The sequence below is a fragment of the Populus euphratica genome, unplaced genomic scaffold, assembly GCF_000495115.2.
Source record: "Populus euphratica unplaced genomic scaffold, PopEup_1.0 scaffold97.1, whole genome shotgun sequence".
Classification (NCBI taxonomy): Eukaryota; Viridiplantae; Streptophyta; class Magnoliopsida; order Malpighiales; family Salicaceae; genus Populus; species Populus euphratica.
In genome coordinates this window covers 381,071-397,682 of record NW_011499981.1, presented here as the reverse complement: position 1 = coordinate 397,682, position 16,612 = coordinate 381,071, and the positions used below count along the sequence as shown (strand labels likewise).

Here is a 16,612-nt window from a genome sequence, read left to right as displayed (position 1 = left end):
TAGCCTGTAGCTTATATGTATTATAATTAATTTTATAGATTTTAAAATTAATAATTATATAAGTTTCTAGTATTCATCATATGAACAATCAAGAAATCGAATATAAAATCATAAAAGAAACAAATCTTTTAATCTTAAATTTTTATCAGTTGACTACCACCTAAATAGATATAACCATGTAAATTAAATAATAGTAGATTGTGACCTTTTTATTTATTTATTTTTATTGTAATATTCATTTAATTTCACTGTGAAGAACACACGTCATCAGATTTCATTCATAGTTGAAATTAAATGAAAAAAAAGGAAAAATACTTATTTATTAAATTTTCGTATGGATTATACATTTTAAGAATCCATTACGTCCAAAAACCTATTCAGGTTAACTAGCTTGATTGTGCACGTCAATGCAAAGTAAAGAATAACTTGAACATAAAGAAACAAACATGAATAATAACAAAAATAAAAGAATAAATTAGTAAAAGCCATCCAATTAGAAAAATAAATAAATAAATAACATATTTATAATCAAGCATAATAACACAAAAGAATCAATGTTATCAGACCAGGATGTGACTGTGAGATGGGAGTTGAAAAAACAACTATAATAGTTTGAGATGTGGTAGTTTTTATTTTTTTTAAATGTACTTATCTTAAAAAATATTAAATTTATGTTATTTTAGTATTTTTTTTAATAATTTTGATATGCTAATGTTAAAATTTAAAAATAAATATAAAAAAAATATTATTTTAATATATTTCCAAATAAAAAATATTTTTAAAAAATACTTTACATCATAATTACAAGAGTATTGACCCAATAGGTCACTTGATAATCCACCAACTTAGGGCCTGACTTAAGCAAAGTCAATAGAAAAAACCAATATTTTAAACAATATTGTTTTAAAGTTTTTTTTTCCAAAAAAAAAAGCCTAAAACAAGAAAATAAATATGAAAAGATGTTATTTTTGTTTTCTAGAGAGAAAAGCTTGAGTTGATTAAGGTCAAATCAAGTTTCAAGTATTATTAAATATTATTTGAATTCCTTATATAACAATATTAATTATTGTTGTGGTTGATTTTTAGCTATGACTAGTTTTATAGCCCTCGTTACGCAACTAGTTAGATAATCTTTTAAAAAACCTAAAACAAATTATAAAGATATTACAAAGTTAAAAATTTGATTCAATTATGGTTATTCTACAAAACCCATAATATGAGGTATAAGATCGTGATAAGACCATGAAACTTATATCAAAATAAATTAAAAAACTCAATTGTAATTAATCAAATATTGAAAGCAAAAAAAAATCAATTTAAAAAAAGTGACTCGAGTAAACCTATATTGATAGTTGGCGCAATGTTATGGTGTGTGATAATTTCTTTTAAGCTAAAGAATAAAAAAGTTAAAATGATGCTAAGATTTATAAAAAAAAAAAGAAAAAAAAGGATGAGACTTTATTCATTGAATCAAATAAAATTAATAAGTTTGGTTAAAATAATAATATAAAAAAAAACAATTTAATTTGATAACATGAAAAACTAAGCAAGCCCATTAATTTTTCAAAATCATAACTCGTGAAATTTTAGACCCGGGTTTAGGCAAAAAGATCAATTCTCAATCAATTTAATATAGAAACATAGAATTAAAAAAATCAATCAAAAAAACTTATCAAAATAGAAAAAATAACAATAAAAGAAATGAAGATCAAACTTGATAAAAAAAAAATGAATGAGGATGAAATCATAAAAAATATCAATTTTATAAATCATCTCAAATAAAAAAAATAACAATTCAAAAAATGATGACATATTTGAGAGTTGAAAAATTAAAGGATGAAATTGAAAAAACAAGTCCAATGTAAAATTATTTTTTCAAATAAAAAATAAAATTAAAAAAATGACTAAATATAAAGGGAAAATAATTAAAATGACTAACATGATTTTTTTAAGAGTATCACACAAATTCAGGTAGAGAAAATAAAAATGAAGGGAAAATTAAATTAACACCAGACTCAATGAAATAACCATGTATACATTGTTTAGGGAGGAAAAGAATGTCAAAACAAATCAAATGATATGATAAAACACATGTGTGAATATTTGTTTGTTTGTGTTTTTATTTTTTTATTACAAAATTATGTTGCTACAAGTATTAAATAATTATTTAAAAAATATTATGAAATCAGGAATAAGCCTATGTTTTGAGAATTTTTGTTTATTTTTTTAATAAAAAAAATACATCGCTACAAGTACCAAATAATTATTGAAAAAAAACCATTATAAAATTAGGAATAAGCCCATGCTTTGAGAATTTTTAATTGAAAAATAATAAAGTTATTAAAGTGAGCTTCAAAAAGTAAATAACCAAGAATGCCTAGCGAAGTTACAGAGAAGCAAGAGAGGGCAGTTGCCCCTCTCTAAAATTAGATTCAATAAGATAATTCCTATTTCTTTCTTGTTTTTAGTATAGGGTTTTGAGCCAAGAATTATATAGGTATAGAATGAGGCAGCTGATGGGTTTATAATAATTTATGAGTTTAGTGAATTAATATGAATGTAGGTAATATTATATGCTAATAGATATAAATTGAAATGAGATTTGATGAATTGATAAGTATTTTGTTATGAATTTTATATAAAAAATTATAATAATAAATTTATTAATGATTAAAAATAAAGTACAAGACAACTAAAAAAACTAAAAACATAATAAATAAATAAAATAAAATTAATATTTATATTTAATCTACTTGTACAAAACAACAAGTTAGCAAAAACAACATCAATTTACAACAATCCATTTAAGCTATAATTTTAGATATCATATATCATATGTTAGCATAGAATTGTTGTCAAAAACTCTTATAGTCCTTAAAAGATTTAAAAATAGATAAATGAAAGTTTGTTGTCTGAAATATATTTTTAATAAAGTTAAAAATAAATTTATTATAAAGCAGTTTTAAAATATAAAATTATGAAGAAAATAATTATAACATGAGTTTTTTAGTTTAAAAGTATTTTTAAATTATTTTTGCTTGACTTGAGTTAGTATATATATTTCAAATTAATTTCTATATATAACATATATATATATATATGTATATGTATAGTATATAATATTAAATATTTGTTAGTAATTTATCCTTTTATTTAAAAAATCTCAGCTCCCACATTAGCCTCAAATGATATAATTAATTCTTTTTTTGCTTTTAAGATGATTCAGGTAGTTTAATCATGCAAAAAAATTGGGAAAATATTGAGATTTCCCTTAACAAATTTAGAATGATAAATAACCCGTGAAAAGAAAATTTTATCTCTCAAAGCTAGTTTATCCATTTATTGTTAAGGACAAATGCATAATTTCACTTTTTTACGTGAATCATGTTTTTACTGCAGTAGTTTAGCCACGGGCCTCTTGTTTTTTTAATTATAACTATAATCATGGTTAAAGAAATAAAATCTAGTTAAAGAAAAAACATAAAATTAGGGTGTTTTCATATCTGAAATAAATATTGTTTTTAAAAATATTATTTTGTTTGAAAATATATAAAAATAATTTTTTATTTATATATTATAATGATAAAAAATACGAAAAAATATTAATTTAATTAAATCTAGCACCACTGTAGTCACTTGGAGGGATATGCAGGCCACAACATTTCCAATTAAATCGCGCACCACATTGTTTCTTGGTAGTTCTAGTAACATCTGAAAGGCCACCTTACGTTCCCCGATCTGGCTTGTAAGCAATCGAAAAGGTGTTCGTATGTATTATAATAGTAGTTTTTAAAAGTATTTTTTTATAAAAATATAATAAAATAACAATGTTTTTATTTTTTAAAATTTATTTTTGATATTACATCACAAAAATAATTTAAAAATATTAAATTATAAAAAAAAAATTAATTTTTTTAAAAACATTTTTAAAACATAAAAACATTCATATATTAATTCAAGCCCTCGTCTACTTTAGCAATATTTTCCTGCCACAATAGAATATTTAACTCGGTAAAATTTCTGGAAATTACAAGAAAATAAAATAAAATATCTGGAAGTTAAAAGCACCCATCTCCTTCGCCATTGAGAAATTATCATCCTTGCATCACTAAAAAAAACAAAATTAGGAGGTCAGTTCATTTGCATGCTGAGCACATCGAAGAGCTTTACATGGCTAGCTCAAGTTTATTTATCTTATCAATGATGAACTATTAAATAATTACACAAGAAAGTGGATTGATGTACCTTATCGTGGTCACTGCCCTTTGCAAGGGTGAGAAGGGCGGGCAGAGCATGGATTCTTATTTCCCCATTTTTGAGGAAATTCAAGCTGCCAAAGATGCCGAAGAGCTTTTGGAGAGTCTGTCTTTCCTTGATCAAAATGTTGTACTGATGGCAAAGGCTAACTATTTTAAACCATTACTGCGGCTTATTTCTGCAGGTATGCTAGTCAGTTCATTTAGAATTTCAATGATTTAAGATTCTGGTCATTATTAAATCTGGACACTTCATATGCAAGCATTGGTCTGACAAAAATTACCGAGTTCAAATGTTTTACCTAAGCTTACACTTCCTTGAGAAATTAGTGATCAGCCAAGGATAATTCTTTGCATGATTTCTTAATCGGTTGAGTGTTTAAGGCTGTTTCTATGTGCTTACCCAGTAACTAAAGATTAGTTTCTTGTCACGTCTAACTTATAAGGATTCTTGTTATGCAGGACCAGAAAATGTTAGAATGATCACGGTCCAGACATTAGCAGAGACTGATTTGATTGATTACAATAAACTTTCCTTGTTTACAGATGGGGCACTGGAGCCACTTCTTTGATTTCTCGTAAACGACGATTTAGAAGTGAAAAAGGCGGCTGTTAAAGCTCTTCAGAACCTTTCATCAAATGCACCTACAAATGGTCTTCAAATGATCAGAAAAGGTGCAGTCGGAACTCTGTTTGAAATTCTTTATCGACAGTACAGCTTATCGTCACCACATCTGCGCGAGCAGGCTGCAGCAATTATGAACCTTGCCATGGCAACTACTGCTCAAGAAGCTGATTGCGAGCAGATCTCATTACTGGAATCTGTGGAAGATACTTTAAACTCTTCTGTCTTATTTCCTTGACGGGTCTGGAAATACAGAATAGCATTCTTCGAACTTTTCTTGCAAGGTGTCAATCTCCTTCTGGTGAAGAAATAAGGGCAAAATTGAGACAGGTATGCAATACTGTGAGCACTTTAGTATGAAGGAAAATAACCCTGACCTTATATCAATGGCACTTTTGGATAATGCAATGCCCTTTAGCATAGACAGATATATTCTTAATTTGATCTTTGAACAAATTATCTAGGATCATTTTCCTTGATGATTTTAGATGAATTATGTAGCAACTAATTCAAATAATCTATTCCCTCATTTTTATAATGCTTATGCTATTTAGAGTTCTCTGCTGTCCAAGGATTAGTTGAGTTCAATCATGTGAGCATTATCATCATTTAGTACGAGCCAATGCCGTGAAGCTATTCCACTGCTTGGCAGAAGATGGTGATAACAGCATCATTTTGGAGCATGTGGGTCAAAGACGCATTGAGACATTCCTCAAGATCATTAAGACCTCAAATGATGGAAGTGATTGCTGCAGGCAGCCATGGGTATTATTTCTAATCTTCCTAATAACCCACAGATAACCATGTGGCTCCTAGAAGCTGGAGCATTTCAGGTCATTTCTACCTGTCTTACTGATGGGAGCAGAAATGCCTCACACAGAAGGCAGATACAGAGAGCTGTTAAAGCTCTTTGTTGTTCAAGAGATAGTAGCTGAAGCTGAAATTATTCCGATGCTCGAACAATTACTGGTTTTTGGAACTGCTTTGACGAAACAAAGTGCTGCCATTTCACTTAAACAGCTTTCTAAAAGTTTTAGTACCTTAAGCAGCCCGGTGAAAAGACGTGGCCTTTTCTCCTGCTTGGCCGCACCAGTCAGATGTTGCCCTGTACACCTAGGAATTTGTACAGTGGAATCTTCCTTCTGTGTTTTACAGGCTAACGCACTGCAACCCTTAGTGAGGATGCACGGAGAGGCTGATCTTGGAGTCGGTGAAGCTTCACTAGATGCACTCTTGACATTGGTTGACGGCCAAAGGCTACAAAGTGGTGGCAAGGTTCTTGCTAAAGCTCGACTTCTGCCACGGTACAGGAGAAGATACTCAGCTTTAGAGTGGATCTTTCAACTGGTTGAATTCAAGCAAAAATGTGGTAACTTCAGCACGGATGCCATTAGTAGATATAATACAAAGGGGAAGTAGTAGCATGAAATCCTTAGCTGCTAGAGCACTTTCTCAACTGAGTATTCTTAATGAACAATCCCTTATTTTTGATTGTTCATAAAAAATATTTGCAATCTTCTTACACATGTATATAGCATTACCTTGTTCTGGTAATTTTGAATTTGCACTAAGGTAACGAAATTATAATATTATTCTTTCACATATTTTCTTTCATGATGCCAAATTTTATCCTACTTGTTCTTCAGAAACTTTTCGCTGTAATCGACAAGACTAGATTCTTCAACCTCGGACACACAAGGAACATTCTGCGAGCACATGTACTCAGTCTGGAACTATATACAGTAGAATTCATTGCACCATCAACAATCAGCTGTCAGTATATATTTACAGAACTAGAAATTATTACATTGAAAAAAAGGAGAGTAATAAACAAACAGTTCGATCAGTAATTAAACTGGGCAGCCATCTACGACGGTCCCTTTGGAAGTTGGACAGCTAGCCCAGGGGCATCCTTTTAGGTTGCTCGGATTGCTTCCCCGCCACGTCAGGCCGACCTTCTAGTATCCGAGAGGCAATCCCAGCATCAAGACCACCGGAGAGGATGTAATTATAACGTTTCCACCATTCTGTCTGATATCTGAGCAGAACATTACCAGAAGGGGATCTAACAGTAATCCAACTGGTGAAGTTAGCCAGGAAATAAAATTTATAATTTTTATACCTGGTTTGTAGTGGTAATAATTAATTATACCAATTGGAGGGTACAGAAGAAGGCGATGACACAAGCTAAAGAGAGAAAATTTATAAATTTTCCTTCAGGCCCCAAAGGCCATCTTGCTTTGCTTCCATGGATCACTGCAGGTGGCAGGTACAAACAGAAAAGCGAGAACATATATAAGCCAATATCATTTTACTGCAACCATAACTGAATTTGATGGAGCATACCTTCCACTAAAGAGTAAGGCTATACGTTTATCTACATAAAAAATGACAACATTATTGCATAGACAAACAGGCTGAGGCTTGGTAGAAGTGTAGTTGTGGTTGTTTTTTAAAGTGTTTTTTGTATTAAAATGTATTAAAATAATATTTTTTTTATTTTTTAAAAATTATTTTTAATATTAATGTATTAAAACTATCGAAAACACAAAAACATATTAATTAAAAAATTAATTTTTTTAAAAATATAGGCACAATTGTGTTTTCAAATGCTCACTAATAAACATATTTAGAAGTGTGATTGTCATTGTTTTTTAAAGTATTTTTTACTTAAAAATATATTAAAAAAATATTTTTTTTATTTTTTAAAAATTATTTTTAACATTAGTATATCAAAATAATTTTAAAACATCAAAAAATATTAATTTAAAATAAAAAATAAATAAATTTAAATTTTTTAATAATATTTTTAAATATAAAAACAAATAATATTATTAGACATGCATAAATGGCAGAAAAGAGTGGCAAATCCCAAGCCATAAGTCAGAGCAAAGGAAGTGCTCGCATGGACCGATTGTGATTTAAACTTTGAGTTGATATTCTCAAGGATCTTGTACTCCTGACTCGTAGCTACTTATATAAATTTTATTATAGATTATCCAAGTTTATATAAATTTTTAAAATAAAATATTTTAATTTAATTAATATTTTATTTTTTATCTATAAATAATTCAATAAGTTGACAAGAATTATATTCAACTCAATAGTTGAATAATATACAATTAATTTTACTAGATTTAATAATATTATTGATAACAAAAATAAATATTTGTAAAATTAAATATCAGTTAAATATTTGAGTTTATATGCAACAACAATAATTTTATAAAAAATAAAATAAAATAAATCATGAAAATTAATTTAAAAATAATAAAATAAAAAAAATAAAATAAAAAAAGGTTATTTCACTTCAAATATTTTAACGATTTAGTAATTAGTAATAAGAATTATTTTTAACACTCATTGTGTTTGTACTCAACACATCCTGACCTAAAAAGCTTGCCATATAATTACAAAATTTATCCCTATAATTTATCAAAACAAATTAATTAATCCCTAAAATATAGAAGAATTATTAAATTGTCTCTTGATAGGTGTTGATCTTGCTTTATTTAGTATTGTTTTGTTAAGAAAAGGTTTTTCTCATCAATCTTTCCATCTTATCTACTCTATATTTTTTCCTAAAAAAATAAAAAAAAATCATAAAATGGAAAAAAGATTAAGTTATAAATGGATTTTAAAGCATAAATATGGAATAAATAATTTCTAAAACAATGAGAACCATTTAATTAGTATGCTAAACTTTAGGGACTATGTATAATTAAATTAAAGCCTGCCTCTACTAATATGAAAATCAGACTGGTGAACCTTGTCTTTGACCGATTTAAATTTAGGATGTGTTTGGAAATGTATGGTAAATTATATTTTTTTTAAATTTAAATTATTTTTATTTAAAATTAATTTTTTATATATTTTAGATATTTTTATGTGGTATATAAAAATAATTTTTTTAATATATTTTTAATATAAAACATTTTAAATCATAATCATTACTGCATTTTTAAAACATAGGCAACGTGCGAAGTAACACAGACCTGGTTGAATAGAAGGAACCAGGCAAGTTGATAACCTGACTTAGCAGTTAACCTATAAGCTGTGACATTGTAAAAACATGGGTTAACCCGTTACTAAACAGCTCAGAAAAACCCAATTAATACCCTATCAAAATCAGTTGTTATTTTATTTCATGAAAATGATATTATTTTTAATTTTTTATAAAATAAAAAAAACAGAGCCTACCTCGCAGACTTGCCCGAGTTTAAAAACTATGAAGACCCGGCTATTATTATTATTATTATTGTTTTATATATACACGTATATGCAGCTACACACAGAACAGAAAAAAAATTCCCCTCATCTCTTCTTCTTGTCTTCACTTTTACCTTCAGTTACCAATCTGCATCTGCTGTTCTTCTTCTTCTTCATATTCTACTACTACCGAGCAGTGACCTTCAATTTAAGCTTGGATTGCGTTTAATTTCAGGCAAGTTAACTTCTCCTTTCTTCTTCTCTCCACAGGTTTCGAAACACTGTTTTTACTCATTGATTTTTAGGTTTTCTGTTGAAGGCTTAAAGCCTTATTTTACTGATGATCTGATACTATTTGGTCCATGGAATCTCTGCATTTCGTTTTTTCTCTATTGAATTGAGTGACATGAGGAAGTTTAGGGTGTTGGTTTAATGACAGGTTCACAAAATTTAGGGTTTTGGTTTAAAAATAGTTCTTATGTTTAAATTAAAAAAATAAGCAATCTAGTAGTGTCTGTGTGTGGAAAACAATTTTATATATATATAATTTAACTGAATGACAGCCATGACCATGTATCTAGTTCTGTTGGCATCCTTGGTTACTGTTTTTTCAGTTAACAGAATTATTGTAGGCATGGATTTAGCCAAATAATTTCCAAAACCCTTAATTTGTGGCCATGATGGTCCACATTATCACTTGATTACAAATTGGAATTGTTAATTTATTAGCAAAATCAAGTATTTATATTGCAAGTTAATGCATAGATGCATGAGTAGGCTATATTACAACAACCAAATTGTGTTGATAAAAAAAGAAAAAAATCCCATAGAATGGTTGCTCAAATTTTTATCTAGTGCATATGGAACTTTTCTTTTAATTACAACAACTTTTGTATTAAATTAGATTCAATGAAGGTAAAAAAAAGAGAGTCTTGAAGAGAGTTGTGATGAGATGAGGGAAGACAAAGCACATTCCATCAGCCGAGGCTTGTGATTTGACATGAGACTCTATGCTTGAAACTTGCCCTCGTGTAGTGTTGTTGCTATATGAAAAGCAAAGCAAATCTAGCAACTTATATATAGAATTAGAACATATCTTAACTTCTATTTGCTTAACAATCTAATCAATTATGATAATTTCAATTCATTTATCCCTTTTTCCTATTTTTTTAAAGTGTTGATTTTTTTTTTTTTTTAAATTTGGGTGGGTTATTTGAATATTTAGGTATTAGAGCTACAATAGTCACTAACCTTTAATTCTTGTTTTTTTCCTTGGCATTAAAGGGTGCCTAAACCCAACAATGAAGAATGCAAAGAACTCAAATTTGAACTGGTTTCCGGTTCAGTTCTAAATCTAAAAAAAAGTTGGATTTTTTTTAATCCTCAGATGAAGTTGAGTTTAGTGGTTTTCTGTTCTATTCATAGATAATAATTTTTTCTGTTTTGATTTTTCTAGTTTTTCTTAGAGTGACAATGGGTGATGATAATCTGAAGACATGGGTATCAGATAAGCTAATGTCATTGCTCGGATATTCACAGGCAACTGTGGTTCAGTACATTATTGGAATTTGTGAGTTTGAATTTAATGGTTTTTTGTTCAATTCATAGTGCGTGACTATTTCTCTTTTGATTTTTCTACTTTATAATTGCTTTCTCTCTCTCTCTCTCTGGTTTTTTGTTTTTTTAGCTAAACAAGCTAGTTCCTCAGCTGATGTGCTTAGTAAACTTGAGGATTTTGGGTTTCCATCATCGATGGAAACCCAATCTTTTGCTCTAGAAATCTTTGCTAAAGTTCCCCGTAAAGCATCTGGTGGTTTAAATGTGAGTTTTTCCCTGTTTCTTTTTCTTTCTTTTTAATTTGGGAATTATGATTATTCTCTGCTATAGTTGGCCACTTTTTTGGTTTGCTTGCCATTATTCTGTTTGTTAAATGAATGATGCTTTTGATTTCCGTTGCCCCAGCTTTATCAAAAACAAGAAAGGGAGGCTGCTGTGTTGGCAAGGAAGCAGAAGACTTATCAACTTCTGGATGCTGATGACGATGACGGGGATGATGGTGCTGGTGGTGTTGACAATGAGTCTTTGATTGCCACTACATCTGATAGGCACAAGAAACGGTTCAGGAAGAAGATTGAGAGTGAAGAGGATGACGATGATGAGGTAGAGTGTTTATATTCTTACTGCCAGAACTCTTTTTTTTTGTTTTTGTTCATTACAGTAAGCTGCTTGTCAATGTCAGTTCTGACGGCATTTTTTTTGTTTTGACCAAATGCAATGCTGCAGGTGGTCAAACAAGTGGAAGAAGCAAGACGGGTTAAAAGACGGACTTCCTCATATGAAGATGATGATGATGATGATGAGGAGGAGAAGGAGGAGGTATGCCTTTGTTGTTCAAATGCCTTGTATTAATTAATTTGATCCCTTTCCTAGTAATTTATTTCCTTGCTATTTAGTAAAAGAGATTCTTATCAAGCATTTCTGGGGTGTTGCTTACCTTGATTATTATAGATTTTACTAATAGTTCATAAACCTGTTGTAAAATGATTTATTCACAGTATTTTGCTGAGCTCACTGGATTTTTTAGCAGTTTTTACTATTTGAGTTTAAATATGGCTTGTACATCTTGTGTTGTGTGTAGGCAGAGCAAGAGAGATTGCGTGATCAGAGAGAGAGGGAACAATTAGAGAGAAATATTAGAGAACGTGATGCTGCAGGGACCCGTAAGGTACACATCTGCATCTAATGATCTATTTTTGCTGTCTTGCTAATTTATGCTGTTGCTTTTGGGATCTGTTATGATCTTTTATTTTATTTCTGTGCTCTGCCATTGTTTGAAGTATGACACCTTCTGAAGCTAATGCATGTTCTTGCAAGGTCAATTTTTTAGTATTAAATGTAAATCTCACAAATATGTACTTGCAAACATTAATGGTTCATGTTTCTTACTGACGGTCTTGTCTGGTCTTATTATAACAGCTAACAGAGCCAAAGTTGAATAAGAAGGAGGAAGGTATGAAATCTCGAGTGCTTATGTTGACATACCCACATGCATAAAAGTTCTCTAACAATGCTTTTTTTTCATGGGATCTCATTTTGCTTATCATGCAATAGAAGAGGCAGTTCGAAGATCAAATGCTTTGGAGAAAAATGAGCTTGACACTTTGAGGTTCGTGTTTGATTATCTGCTGCTCCTTGTTTAATGACGGTAGTGTTGCTGATCATTCTTCTTCCTTGGCATTGATTCAGAAAGGTGTCACGACAAGAATATCTAAAGAAAAGGGAACAAAAGAAATTGGAAGAAATCAGGTATTGCATAATCACACATGAGATATTGCTATCACCTTGCTTTATTTGTCTTGCTTACTGGTGTTTTTAGCCTTAATAACAAGATAACCTTGCTTATGGTTGACACTGTTCAATAATCTTGAACTTCAGGCTGCAAATCATAAATTGCATATAATATCTACTTTTATGTTTTTCTTCTCTTTCCCCATTTTTTATTCAATTATCCATATCCTTTTCAGAGATGACATTGAGGATGAACAATACCTCTTTGATGGTGTGAAGCTCACGGAAGCTGAATATCGTGAACTAAGGTAATAAATCCAATTCATTGTCTGCGATGTATCTATACTCTTTCACAAAATTTCCTCCTTTATTTTCACCTGCAAAATTGTTTATACCCATATGATAAAAACAGTAACAGGTTATTAATTGGTCATTGCGATAGCAACTGTTCTAGAGTGTGTGTTTTAGATATTGAAGACAAATACCACATGCAATGCTTTTCAACTTGTTTGCTGATCAGGGCTTTGTCACAAAGCCCTTTGACTCTGAGTGTATCATGTATCTCTTCATGCTAGTGGTTTGTGGACTGTTAGCTGCTAGTGTAGCCAAACAGTGGTCTTACGTAATTGTTTAGTTGTGCTATGGCTTTATATAGTTGGTACCCTTTGTCACCTTAGTTGAATATCTCTTTTGGGTGACTCTTTTATGCCTTCACTAATGTGGCCATGGTGCAAAAAATAATGTGGTGCAATGACTTGGACTGCTTCATATCTTTTTATTTTGGTTCAAGTCATGTCTTATGAGGATTGTGGTCCTTTTGTTTGGTACTTGGACATCTGGAGAACATACTTAAACTTGTAGCCATCAAGTTCTTTCTCTCCTTTCTAGGTAAAAGAATACAATCTTTCATATGCATTTTGTACCCTTTGCTCAAAGCTGCCTCGAGCTCAAAATATCATTCTCTTGTAATGGCTTCTGGACATATTTTTATACTCGGTAATGTTGGGTAGTTCAGTTACCAGATATTTGACTACTGTTAAGCACTACAAATGCTTTATTTTAACAGATACAAGAAGGAAATTTATGAGCTTGTGAAAAAGAGGTCAGAGGACGTTGAGGACACAAATGAGGTAATTTACCATTTTTTGATGGTTCTATTTAATTTTGTTATCTTGATTGAGTTATTTTATGTTGCGGTAATTATTTCAGAAGACAATTGTTAGCTCTTTCGCATTTTCCCTGCATAATTATATACTTGAATTTAGATTGGGCTTTTAGTTGTTATGTGGTATTTTCACTCATATTTGTGATTATTAAATATTATAAGTTTGCAGCCTTAGGAGTTCTACTTTGTACAGTTTTGGTGTGCATGGGTGTACCCTTTCTTGTGTTCCTGGCAGTGTAATTTATACATATACAACAAAATGCTTCAATCCTAAACTAGTTGGGGTCAGCTAGATGGATCCTTTTGCATCATTTCACACAATCATATGCCAAATCTACCCAAATGCAATGTATATACAAAAAATTTGTTCTGCTCCTAACCACTCCAATATAATCTTCATGTTTTTCTTGAGTTACTGGTGTTTTCATGGGACAATATGGAGCTTGTATAATAATAAAATCTTGGAGTTCTCTCTCACATGTATACAAGTGCTTACACATGGAAGCACTCATGCATGCCCTTGTCCACTCTGCCACCACCGATGCTAATAAAATTTCATATTTTTTAGAATTGTTTCATTAATTGTGTAGTTGCCATAATTTTTAACTAGTTATATTAATGAGTAGTCAACATATTGTTAAATAGTAACGCGCTTCCCCTTGCACTGACAAAGGTGGTTGCATTCTTCCATTCCTCTATTCTGACATGTAGTGGTCAATATTCTGTTGGCATTCCCAAGTAAACATGTTTTAGATGCTCTTGAATAAACTCTAGTGTGCTTGTTTATTTAGGATACTTTCTACAAGGTATATTCAATCAGAGTTGGTACTTTTGCTCTACACTATGTTCAAAAGTGGAAAGATTTAACAATTTCCTTTGTTTAGGTATTCAAACGAGGAGAGAAGTGAAGGGAGGGGATCAGAAAATTTAGTTGTAACTACTTTCCAGATCCAGCTTTTAGTTTCTCTCTAGAAGTAGAGAGATAGCTGAGAAGTTTTTGATTTTGCAAATTTGATTTATGAATTTAATCACATATGGAATCACTTGGTTACACTATTGTTAAACCTTTAAATTCCCTTCTAATCATCACGTCCTCTTTAAGGTATTCAAATTCAAATTGGCTGAGACTTTAGAAGGCAAATTCATTCAACATTTCTTTCTCTGTGACACCTGAAATTGCTAGAGACCTTCTAAGCAGTTTTCATGACAAAAAAGAAAAACGATCTAAAAGATGCATGCCATCTATATTCTGTTCGTATACATTTTTTTTTCTAGTCACAATATGTCATTGTTGCTTGCTAACTCTTGACGTGCCATCCAACATTCTTTCTGGAGTGCAGTACAGGATGCCAGAAGCATATGATCAGGAAGGAGGCGTTAGTCAGGAGAAGAGATTTTCTGTGGCCTTGCAGCGTTACAGGTCAGTTTAAAAGGAAGCATCTGGTGATTGAAATCACCAAAATTGTTCTGCAGAACATGAACTGCATTTTGTTAGAAATGAAAAATTTTAGTATTCACAAGTAGCATATTTTGCTTTAGACTGGAGCGGTTTGTTCTGATGTTAAATCATTTCATACTGTTTGTTTGCTGTAGGGATGGCAGCGCTGGAGATAAAATGAACCCATTTGCGGAACAGGAAGCTTGGGAAGATCATCAAATTCGTAATGGAATATTACATAAAATTACATTCAACCAAACACATCATGTTTTACTCTCCTAATTCCATTCATTTTTTTGGATGTACTTATATTCTTCACTCACCATTTTGCAGAAAAAGCAACATTGAAATATGGTTCTAAAAATAAAAAGCAAATATCTGATGATTATCAGTAAGTTAAAACATCTCTTCACCATTACAATATCGACAAAATTTCCATCGCAATGTTTTTTTTTTTGTCTTGTTTTAATTTCTAATCAGACATCTCCATTTCTCATTTTGGTTTCTTATTTGTTTTCCTCCTTTAAGTTAAACAAAGTTATATGGAGATATTTTGATGCTTTGCTTGTTTCATGAACTTGCAGATAATTAGTATTTTTAAATGTGTTTAGGTTTGTGTTTGAGGACCAGATTGAGTTTATCAAGGCAACGGTCGTGGAGGGTGATAAGGTATATCTTATTTTTCCTTTTCTTTTAAATATCAAGTGATCATTCGATTTTCTGCTGCAATACTCTTATCCTTGCCTTTTTTTTTTTTTTGACATGCAGTTTGATGATGAGTTGGCCACTGAGTCACTTGATGAGTCCAATGCAAAATCAGCTTTAGAGAAACTTCAGGTGTGCTGAAACAAGATCTTTAATTACCGCACCTAAATACCATGGTTTACAAGTGACAACAGATTTGGTAGGTTATAAAAAGGGGAGATAGGTTATAGGTGGGGATCTGGATATGTTTAGCTTAACGCTGTGCTTGAGAAAAGTAAATAAACAAGGAACTAAGGATAAAGTAGTTTTAAAAAAAGGAAGAAATCAAACCTGGCATCCCACTGGGGTTTCTAGAAATCACTCCTAGGAATTCTTAAGCATCACACCTAAGATGAGAACATCACGCTCCTAACCTTGAAGGCTGAAAATCTCAATTTCATTCACTCAAAAACCCATCCTTGCAAAGTAGGGGTTACAACCAATATTTTTAGGCTAATAAGGAGGTGCCTTAAGTAGGTGATTAAGGAGGTGCACCATAACTTGTGGTGGTTGGCAGGTTTGTTAATGCTGAAGAAGTTGACTGGTCAACTTTCAAAAATCACAAAATTACCCCTGACAAACAAAAATTACAAACTGCCCCTCTCAGTTAGAACCCCCAAAATATGCTATATTAAATAGTAAAACAGTCTAGGTTAGCTCCAATTATGGCAAGCCAATGGACATGCTTGTAGCATTAGATTCCCCCCTACAATAAACTTTCCAGGTGCTATTTTTGAATCTTGTTTTGGCAAATGGGGTCTGCTTCCTTTCTTCTTCTTCTTCTTCTTCTTTGGGAGTAATTCTGCTACTAAAAACAAAGGACATTTTGAGCTTGGTGAATAAATTTATTGAATAGTATAACAATGTGTAATACTATCTCAGCAGGA

At 30.8% G+C, this 16,612-nt stretch overlaps 1 protein-coding gene and 1 pseudogene across 2 annotated transcripts in view; both read left to right on the top strand.

Annotated features, from left to right (window-relative positions):
• The first annotated feature begins 4,239 nt into the window (after positions 1 to 4,239).
• Positions 4,240 to 6,382, top strand: LOC105139829 (U-box domain-containing protein 44-like; annotated as a pseudogene).
• Positions 6,383 to 9,159: 2,777 nt separating this feature from the next.
• The window catches only part of LOC105139786 (putative pre-mRNA-splicing factor ATP-dependent RNA helicase DHX16), a 19,394-nt gene continuing 11,941 nt past the window's right edge, over positions 9,160 to 16,612 (top strand). Inside the window, exons 1-16 of one of the 2 annotated variants that reach the window (XM_011046391.1) lie at positions 9,160 to 9,325; positions 10,547 to 10,660; positions 10,778 to 10,911; positions 11,053 to 11,250; positions 11,374 to 11,451; positions 11,729 to 11,815; positions 12,067 to 12,100; positions 12,202 to 12,256; positions 12,337 to 12,396; positions 12,615 to 12,686; positions 13,445 to 13,508; positions 14,884 to 14,963; positions 15,137 to 15,204; positions 15,315 to 15,372; positions 15,593 to 15,650; positions 15,750 to 15,818. In XM_011046391.1, coding sequence (XP_011044693.1) covers positions 10,564 to 10,660; positions 10,778 to 10,911; positions 11,053 to 11,250; positions 11,374 to 11,451; positions 11,729 to 11,815; positions 12,067 to 12,100; positions 12,202 to 12,256; positions 12,337 to 12,396; positions 12,615 to 12,686; positions 13,445 to 13,508; positions 14,884 to 14,963; positions 15,137 to 15,204; positions 15,315 to 15,372; positions 15,593 to 15,650; positions 15,750 to 15,818 — 1,212 coding nt within the window. In that variant the 5' untranslated portion in view covers positions 9,160 to 9,325; positions 10,547 to 10,563. Of the gene's footprint in view, positions 9,326 to 10,546; positions 10,661 to 10,777; positions 10,912 to 11,052; positions 11,251 to 11,373; positions 11,467 to 11,728; positions 11,816 to 12,066; positions 12,101 to 12,201; positions 12,257 to 12,336; positions 12,397 to 12,614; positions 12,687 to 13,444; positions 13,509 to 14,883; positions 14,964 to 15,136; positions 15,205 to 15,314; positions 15,373 to 15,592; positions 15,651 to 15,749; positions 15,819 to 16,612 lie in introns of both variants that reach the window. The other variant, XM_011046390.1, reaches the window with a different exon arrangement.